Here is a 10,153-nt window from a genome sequence, read left to right on the forward strand (position 1 = left end):
ACTTTTATCGCCTGAATTTCAATAAAATCTGGAGTGCAATCGATTCGAAAATAACTTAGCCAAACTTAGAAACGAAACTTAAGTCTTCATATCAGTCATTAAATGATCCTTAGCATAAAACCAACAGCGTATTGTGGCCTGAAAATGAATGCTAGTTAGTTGCATGACAAAGGCACTGATAAGCTCCGCTCAGAGCCAAAAATTGGTTATTTGAGCTCGTGTGAGGCTTATGGTCTTATTTTTGTATCGTTACACGTACCTATCTCTGTTGGACAAGTTATCATGATTTTTATAACCAAATTTGATCAATTTTGATGAGTCCTCGATTTCGATGTTCTGGTCATGCATTTTTATAAGCTTACTGAATGAAGAGTATTGTATTACTCACCAGTCACTGATTTTGTCGCCAGATTTTTATGATCCAAATTCTTATATTGTGCAAATTAATCAAAGTTTATAGCAAAGCACAGGTGGAAATACTATCAAAGTTACTTTTATTGAAATCTGAAATGAATTTCAGCTCAAATTAATTGATTTAAAATGATGTGTTTCGTGCATATTTTCGATCTGGGAAAGTTTTGATTTGTTTACTAGTTGCCAGTTCTTTGTCGATTTGGGCTTAATTCTCTGAATCTAGTAAAGATTCTGTCAAATTTGCGGCCCTGGCAACTCGCTTTTTATGCTGGAGATCGACCCCGTCTGGGGATGTCTATGGTCGGATTCTGGCTTGTCTGGGTTTGCGCCGCGTTTGTTTTTCATGTTTTTCAGTCAATCAGAAACCTTTTTGGTGAGTGAGTTCTCGTGAGCAGAATGTGCTGTTTTCTTGCTCACGAGAAAAGACGATAAATTGCTCGCGAGCAAGGAAAGTGATTTTTCTGCTCACTCAACTCTCGTTTTGTGCGTGATTTCGCGATAAATTGCTCACTATAAAAGCGGCTGCTCGTCAAAATTGCTCACTTTTTGGTTTGACGCTGCCAGGGGCAGTCACGCCCTGGTCAGCTCTGTCACAGCAGATTTGAAATGAGACTCATCGGGCATTGAAGTGATTGCCACTCACTGCCGTAGCCTCGCTTTCCTTGACATTGGTTCAGTAAATTTCAGCTTCGATGTGGAAGACATTTAATGCAATTTATGGGAACTTTCAGCCAAAAATGATGGTCAAAATGTAGCAGACGACATGCAGCCATGTCAGCAGAGTAAAGTGGGTTGTCATCATCGAGCCTTTTTTTTGGCTAGCCTAGCTTTCTCCACTTTGTGAATTTAGTTCCCATGAATGCTTAATTGTCTTCATCGAAGGTAGGCCTATAGAACTGCACTATTTTTGGCATCTTTACAGTCACAAATCGTCATATTTTGGTAAGCTTAGATGGCCTAGACTGCTGAGCCTTGCGCCTTAACGCCTGGAAAGTTTAAGCTTACTTAGCCTCTTGGGCCTTCTGCTTCTCTTGGACATCTTGGTTCATCGTGACTGATAAAACAATGGTTTAATCATTAATTTAATTACGATAGAATATAAAAGGGGAAGTTCCTAGTCTTCAAGAAAGGCTAAGCTTAGCCTTGCATTATGATGTGCATGCATGCCATGCAGATGGTGGCTCTGAATTGTTGGTGTTATGGATTAAAGGCACACTCGTCGTTTTATAAATTAAAAGGAACTTCCTGCGTATTCTATCAATTGTGCAGTTCTATATTAAGAATCAAGGAAAGTACGTGGAAAATCTGCCAGTGACTTCAAAAGTATTTTAAATAGGCTGAAGCCTATTATTTTTCTGATTTTATTTATTGATTTTTATATCACAAAGAAATCTGACTTCTGATTGGCCTAAATTGCTCAATTGCCAAACTGATAGACAAGCTGGCATCAGTCGAAAGCTCCCGCCATGAGTAATATTTTTAAGAACCAGTGAAATTCGCTCAATAAGAACAGTTCACCATTTTAGATGGCATTTCGTACAGTTTGTCTTTTTGTCCAGTCGTTCCAGGTTCCGGATTCTCAGTATTCACCACCGCGGCCCCTTGAGAAGTTTGAGCGAAATCCATTCATAACTTGATATTTAAATCGGGGAAAGAACTTGAAAAAACCCACATTTTATCAGCTAAAACGGAGCCATTTGACCACTAGGTTTTTGTGAAATCAGTGCTTCTGTGGTGTTTCCATAAGATGCGCCACGCATGCAGATAAGCGTCGCGTATTCGTAGCGTATTTGTGCGTTAACAAATTGCGCGATACGCAACGCGATGAGTTGTTGCGCGCGTGTACCTTGCTGGTACAACAAAGATTTTCTTTCCTTTTCAATTTCAAACACGAGTGGAATAGTGAAATAAAATCCTTAAAATATTGCAGTTGGAGTTTACAAATCTGGATTTTCATTCCTTGTATTTATAAAAAACATAACAAGGTACAAACATATCATAAAAACTCAATTTTGAGAAAGAAACAATGGCTAGAGTACACAGCCGCGTTAAATGCCAAATGGTTGGGAGAACCTTCATGAATGCAAATCAAAATCTTGCATTGAGGGTGCAGACCACAAGTCATGTTGTTCCCAAGCATGAGAATAGATTTACATGACAAACCAGGAAAATTCTGAAAAAGCAGGAAAAAGTGTGTAAATTGTGGCAACAATTCTCCAAAATGGGCTAAAAATAAATAAAATCGTGGAAATTTGGACAACAAAAAAGCAGGAATTCCTGCTTGGGTAGGAAAATTTTCATGCCTGTTTTCCAATGATTTTGTTTTACTAACCCATCGATCCTCTCCATCCACAGGTACCTACTGAAATGTGTGCGCAATGTGAGAGCTGGTAAGGGGGTTGGAGGTGTCATGTCCTACCTGGCCGAGACTCCACAACCAAGATCCTCTGCTGCTAATGACAAGGATTTCCTGTGCAGTAAGATGCTGACTGAGGCATATAAACATGTGGCACGCAGGTAAGGGATTTAGTTGCTTTACAATGCCCATCCTGCCCCCTTATTTATTAGGAGTTGCAAGCTACCTTTTGGATTAGTCCTTCATTCCTGTAGCCCATTCCTTCAATGACTATGTTCTTGTGCATATATGTTTTAGCCCTTTTAATTGAGCTGTGCACAATGTCACTTTTCACATTGCTGAGTGAAAGGCCTGATAAGCAGTGTACAAATTAAGTGGTAATCCGGTAGTCCTGACACCCAGATTTGCAGACGGATAATCAGAAATTCACTGCAGGTTATCCGTCGGACACCACACTTTTTTTCACCTTCATGCAGTATAAAAATGATTTAGTCCCGATATTTTATTAAGTATGAAAAATCACATTGCTTTCCAGTTCTGTCTTGTCTTCGTACTCATCAAAGCTTTGAAGTTTCATTCCACCACATCCCCACATAATTAGTGTGGCCTTCTTTCAGTCCAAACTAGTACTGTGGCTTTGTGGGTGCAATAGCAGCACCTGTGATGATGATGAGGCTTTGACATCAGCCAAAAACTTAGATTTTAGAATCTTATGACACTGGATTTTGTATTGATTTGTGTCTTTTCTTTTATTTTGAGTACTAAGTTATTAGTAGTTATGATATTTTATTAAATCCCAATTTTGGCGGATATATACGGATTACCAAAAAACCTCTGGCGGATGACCAGATTTCATGACCTGGTCATCCGCCGGATAACCTGATTTTTTTTCTTTATTTGTACACTGCTGATAAGAATAAATAAAATTTGTTTTGATATTCCAGACTGGTGTACGAGGCAGCAGACAGAGTAACAGATTCCCTTAAGAAAGGCCGTGCACAGGTTATTGCCTCAAATGAGAACCACCTCCATCTTCTACGTGCTGGCCAGGTAGGCTATAATACACTGAACTTAACCCCATGAGAACTACCTGCCGATTGGCCAAAAAGAAGTTTTCATTATCAACCGGACCAATCAGCAACATTGTTAGAATAATTTCACCATCCAAAAAAAATTGGGGAATTATTTGCAAAGCTCCATGCATTCTGATTGGTGATTAAAGTGAAAATATCGTGTAATTGACCAATCAGAGGCAATGTTAGATCGGCAGGTAGTGCTCAGGGGGTTCAAGGCAATTATCAGTGATCTGCTAATTCAGAAATTCTAAAAAGTTATTTTTGCATATTGGTAAGAAGGATAGCTGTATTTAACTTCTACTTCTTCTTTAGTTACTGTGTAACATTCCTGGTGAAACAAGACGCATAGGATAGAGTACTTATGGCTGTCAATTCTTGCCTGATGCTCTATAAAAGCCCCTTGTGATCATCTGCAAGTGAGCCTCCGCGTCGGCTGGGCGTAGTTTTAATTGCACTGGTAACGCTAAGTGCCCCTCTATGGCCTTGTGGAAGATACAGAGTCTTGATATTTTTCTCCTTGTGATGCAAAGTGACTAATTAAAAACAAATGGAAGGTAGAAGTAGCTTCACTTTGATATTTAAAGAAGGAAAAAAAATCTGTACAATATTATTCACATTCATGTTGTTGGTACATTGTATATGTGACCAGCTCCAACAAAACCCGGAACAAGTCTCCAGACATGTTTTTGAGTTATTGTTTAAAGATGACATAATTCCCATAAAAAAATTGAATTTGGAATTTTTAATTTCAGCTTTAGTGGACTTTACAGTACTTATTAATTATAAAAAGAGGTTTGTTTAATCAATAATTAACAGTTGAACTACAATAATCCCTATTCTTAGTCAGTGGGAGTGGTCTAGTTCGTAGACACATTTCTGATTGGACAATCGCATGATTTCGGGTGCCGTCTATCAGGCCGTAGACGACCCCACGTCATCATGCGTCTTGATAATGCGTAACACGTGTGTAGAGGTGTGCGTATGTAACGCGCTGGATGCGTAGACTAGTGCGGAATACGCGAACGCGCTAGCAGTACGCGCAACAGAATACGTTAAGTTTCGTTCATTTTATAATGAGGGGAGTTTTTATGACGGTAACTTAGTTTTTGCTTTTAAAAAATTGTTTACAGTTATTAAAATAATATTTAACTGTCTAAGAATGAGAATAAACGATAGGAATTTTTATTTTGCCTATCCTCTACCTATGATAGACGACAGGCAGGTCCAATATTTTTATCGTAGTGGATACCGGCTGCGCCGGCATCCACTACTCAAAATATTGGACCTGCCTGTCGTCTATCACACGGTAGAGGATAGGCAAAATAAAAATTCTATCGTTTATTCTCTAATTCAATCATGTGTAAGGCAGAAAATTAATTGGCCCATTACTCAGAATAGCAATTTGGCAAAAATATCAAGGTATCATTTACAAAATTATCCATATCTTGAAAAGTATTGATGGTATTTATATACTTTTAGTATCATTTTAAAGCTTATTGTCTAGTGATTACATTTTTTCAAATCATAAAATGTCAAAAATGCAACTTGTTTCTGGTTTTGTCAGAATGGGTCACATTTATTTTATTTGTATATTATCATTTAGAGGTTAATGACTGCACATCAGTTGTTTTCAGGCATGATAATTTTCAGTTTAAAAACTGAATTCAGTTTTTTTTATAGTCAAAATTTCCGCAACTTTATTTAATTTCAGCCTGTTTTTGGTACTTTTTGCCCAATTTCACGTGCATTTTCAGTTTTTTCAGTTTTTTTTAGGAAAGTGCAGTCTCATGCCTGTGTTTTGAGGTATTGTGAAATATCTAAATATTGTGCTTTGGAACTGAGGATATTCCAAGGTTTGCTTTTGTTGAGCAGAGTTGAGCATTATTGTGGCCATGATTGCAAGTAACGATGTCACATGCAGTACCTGTACTAATTCATTCATCCCTGATCTTTGCAAGGAAATGGATAAACAGATTGATAGGTGATGGGTCGTTCAGTGTCTTTGGACCCAGAATCTGGAACAATCTTCCTTCATCCATTAGGTCATCTCCCACAGTTACTACTTTCAAACGTAGCCTGAAAACCCACCTTTTTAACCATTGCTGATTTTTTGTTGTTTCTTTTGCATATATCTGTTTTCTTGTAGTCTTTAGTTGTAGGGTAAGTTTTCTGTAAAGTGCAATGATCATTTCTTTGAAATTGCGCTATATAAATGCCGTTGTATGTATGTATGTATATAAACAGAGAGGAAATAGTGAAATACGTATATTGTTCAACTTCAAAATTTTGTTCTCTCTTTTCCAGGCCCATTGCCACCTGTACGTAGTTGACAACTTCTTCTCTGCAGTCGCAGAACTTGCTGCCCCAGACTCTGTGAAGGAAGTGCTCCAAGCCCTAGCGTCATTGTATGCTGTTCATGGTATCATTCAGAACAGAGGAGAATTTCTGTATGTAAGTATATACTAATACTAGGCTCAGGCGATTGTTAAAAACAATCGATTTCGAATAATCAATTTTTTGATCAGTTATTTTCAACATTGTGTGACTGTAATAGGTTGAGCATTATTTGTTGCATAGAATCCCACTATTAAACATTGCTGAACATTGTTAATGAAAAAAGCACACAATATGCATGTTTAAGGGGTGGGGTATGAACGTTTGGACAGTATTTATTTTGGGACATTAGAGCACATCAGACATATCGAATTGCATTCTGAATACGAAGAATGTCATTCTAATATCAAATAATTTTGATTTTTTGAAATTCGCAATGTAATACACATTTTATGGCAAATCATTAAAAATTGATATTGTTGATATTTAACAGTGCTTGAAGTAAACTTTATAAATCTGATGATTTATACTTAAAGTGTATGTAGGTGGGATGAAAAGCCGACGATCAATTGAAAATTTTGACCTTTCGTATTGAAGATATGGATTTTTTTTCCCAAAACACCAAAAAAATAGGTCTTTTTGGGAAAAAATCCATATCTTCAATATGAAAGGTCAAAATTTTCAATTGACCGTCGGCTTTTCCTCCTGCTACATACACTTTAAGAATATATCATTAGATTTATATAATTTACTTCGAGGACTGTTATATATCAAAATTTGAAAAATATCAAATTTTTATAATTTGTCACAAAATTTGTATTATATCGTGATTTTCAAAAAATGAAAATTATTTGATATCAGAAAGACATACTTCGTATTCAGAATGCAATTCGATAGGTCTGAGGTGCTCTCATGTCCCACAAAAAATACTGTCGAAACGCAATAAACGCTCATTTTAGATCCCTTAACAGTAAGTTGTTTCACTTGTTATTCTGGTGTAGTTTTAACTTATTATCACCTATACTATTGCTTAGAAAACCAATTAATTATTTTCGATAAAATCAAAATGTTGATACTACAATTAGTGTTTTTAAATAACTTGAGTACCCAATTTAAAAAAAAAACATTAATTTTTTTGATTAATTAAAATATCGCCCAAGCCTGATGCCTACATACTTGGGCATGTTTGTTCAAACACACATGTACACATCCTCAAAGTTGTTTATTCTTCGACTGGCATTGTATGCTGTCTAATGCCTATGGTATCATTCGGAATAGAGGAGAATCTTTAAAAGAAAGTATATGCTCGTACTAATGTGTATGTACATATAATATGCATGTTGGTACATTTAGGAAGTCCTCCAGGCCCTATATAGTCTCAATGATTTTGAATTTCTGTCTGTTTTTTAGGATGGCTACCTGACTGGTGACCAACTGGCTATGGCTGACCGTCAACTCATCGCTCTACTTGGCACCATCCGTCCCAACGCAGTGACCCTGGTAGATTCCTTTGACATCCATGATGATATCTTGGGGTCTATTCTGGGACGATATGATGGCAATGTGTATGAGAACCTGTACAAGTGGGCCAAATCTTCACCCCTCAATGATAAAGAGGTAGGTCCACTATCAAGTTGTCGTCATAAAAACTCCCCTTATTATAAAATGAACGAAACTTGTTTACAACTTCACATATTCTGTTGCGCGTACTGCTAGCGTGTGCGCGTATTCCGCACTAGTCTACGCATACAACGCAATACATACGCACACCTCTACAAGCGTGATGACGTGGGGTCGTCTACGGCCTGATAGACGGCACCCACAAATCATGCGATTGTCCAATCAGATTATGCGTCTACGAACTAGACCTCTCCCACTGACTAAGAATGATACTTAACATCCCCTCCAACTAAGGAGAGTCCTCTCATGGTTCTTTCAAATACAGTAACACATTGTTTTGTCTTTCTTTCCCTTCCTTCCAGGTGGTAGATGCTTATGACCTTCACATCAAGCCATTCTTGCGAGAGAACATCGCTAAATCTAAACTGTAGAGGCAGAAGATGGTGATATGACTTGACATTCCAGGATCGAGGGGGTTCTTAATATATATCTTCCACAACTGGAATGAGTATATTTAAAAATAAAATTGAGCCAATCAGAGATGTGATAAGAATAGTCCTGAAGAGGATTAAGCTTAACCTTATTACTAAGAGATCTAAAAGCTGTATTTTTATTGGTTACTCAGATGATTATATCATGTAAATTAACCAATTGAGGACACTGTTACAAAGGCAGTAGTATGCTTGGGGTGAACTGTGAAAGGTTCATAAACAAGACTGCTACCTATCAGTCATGACAAATTTCCAATGTATTCAATTGAAGGACCAGTAGATAAAGGAAGGCTTATTTTAACTTAAAGCAATAATGTGAGATTTGCATAAAGAATAGATTCCTATTTAAATGTTTGTTTTCACTGATCACATTACCCCCTTTTAATTTCGAGCCAAACAAATGAGTTATAGCGAAGAAAATTGCGATTTCATTCCAGCGCCTGCAATGCGTGTACTACGCTCGCCGATCGTAACATGTAATACTGCACGGAGCATCGTGCTCGACGTGTGTACATAAGCTGACATCCATGGGAGATGTTATATTTTTTTAGCAAGCATTCGATCAATGAACTCTGAATAAAACTGGGTCGACCCGGTTTTAATATAAAAAGTTAAATTTTACTGTTATTAAAGCACTTCAGGCTTAGTCTTTTACGTGGTATTTTAGTACACCACTGGGCATTATAATTATGCAAAAAGTAGAAATCCGAGTAAAATTTAGGGCGTCACTGTGAAGCAAATCACACATGGCTTTAAGGGCTGGGGTATGAACGTTTGGACAGTATTTATTGTGGGACATCAGAGCACATCAGACATATCGAATTGCATTCTGAATACGAAGAATGTCATTCTGATATCAAATAATTTTGATTTTTGAAATTCGCAATTTAATACACATTTTATGGCAAATCATTAAAATTGATATTTTGATATTTAACAGTACTTGAAGTAAACTTTATATATCTGATGATTTATACTTAAAGTGTATGTAGGTGGGATGAAAAGCCGACGATCAATTGAAAATTTTGACCTTTCGTATTGAAGATATGGATTTTTTTCCAAAACACCAAAAAAATTAGGTCTTTTTGGGAAAAAATCCATATCTCCAATATGAAATGTCAAAATTTTCAATTGACCGTCGGCTTTTTCCCAGCTACATACACTTTAAGAATATATCATTAGATTTATATAATTTACTTCGAGGACTGTTATATATCAAAAATTTGAAAAATATCAAATTTTTATAATTTGTCATAAAATTTGTATTATATTGTGATTTTCAAAAATGAAAATTATTTGATATCAGAAAGACATGCTTCGTATTCAGAATGCAATTCGATAGGTCTGAGGTGCTCTCATGTCCCACAAAAATACTGTCGAAACGCAATAAATGCTCATTTTAGATCCCTTAAGGGCTTCATATTTTGTAGCTGGAGTGAAATGTGCAGGAGGGTAAAAAACATCTTAGCACAAATGACTGCCTTCATTTTTGTCAAGAAACAGTGTTTTGAGTTGATACAGTCATGAGAGTAATAACTCTGAACACAAAGAAAGACAAAAGGTTTGTGCACAATACTTATAATATAAAATAAAACGAACGAAGACTGGAAACAGTTGTACATTTGCAACAATGAAGGCAGTCATTTGTGCTAAGATGTTGTACAACTGTTTCCCGTCTTCGTTTGTTTTTTTTGTCCCGTCTTCGTTCGTTTTATTTTATGTTATATATTTCACGGGAGTGCATCTTTAGAGATTCAGTTAAAGTATGTGTGTTTCGTCAACTTTCTGTCTACAAATACTTATAATTTAGAAATATTCATTATGCTATTGGCTGAAATGCGCACTGATAAACTTTGTATATA

The 10,153-nt window shown here is 36.6% G+C and overlaps 1 protein-coding gene across 4 annotated transcripts in view; it reads left to right on the forward strand.

Moving 5' to 3' along the window:
• LOC140163189 (peroxisomal acyl-coenzyme A oxidase 1-like) overlaps nucleotides 1-9,151 on the forward strand; it is a 54,317-nt gene extending 45,166 nt beyond the window's left edge. For 2 of the 4 annotated variants that reach the window (XM_072186577.1, XM_072186578.1), the window contains exons 10-14: nucleotides 2,770-2,931; nucleotides 3,715-3,820; nucleotides 6,151-6,297; nucleotides 7,591-7,797; nucleotides 8,163-9,151. In XM_072186577.1, the coding sequence (XP_072042678.1) occupies nucleotides 2,770-2,931; nucleotides 3,715-3,820; nucleotides 6,151-6,297; nucleotides 7,591-7,797; nucleotides 8,163-8,231 (691 nt within the window). In that variant the 3' untranslated portion in view covers nucleotides 8,232-9,151. The remainder of the gene's footprint in view (nucleotides 1-2,769; nucleotides 2,932-3,714; nucleotides 3,821-6,150; nucleotides 6,298-7,590; nucleotides 7,798-8,162) is intronic. The other 2 variants (XM_072186576.1, XM_072186579.1) reach the window with 1 other exon arrangement.
• The last annotated feature ends 1,002 nt before the right edge of the window (nucleotides 9,152-10,153 follow it).

The sequence above is a fragment of the Amphiura filiformis genome, chromosome 10 (genome assembly GCF_039555335.1).
Source record: "Amphiura filiformis chromosome 10, Afil_fr2py, whole genome shotgun sequence".
Taxonomy (NCBI): domain Eukaryota; kingdom Metazoa; phylum Echinodermata; class Ophiuroidea; order Amphilepidida; family Amphiuridae; genus Amphiura; species Amphiura filiformis.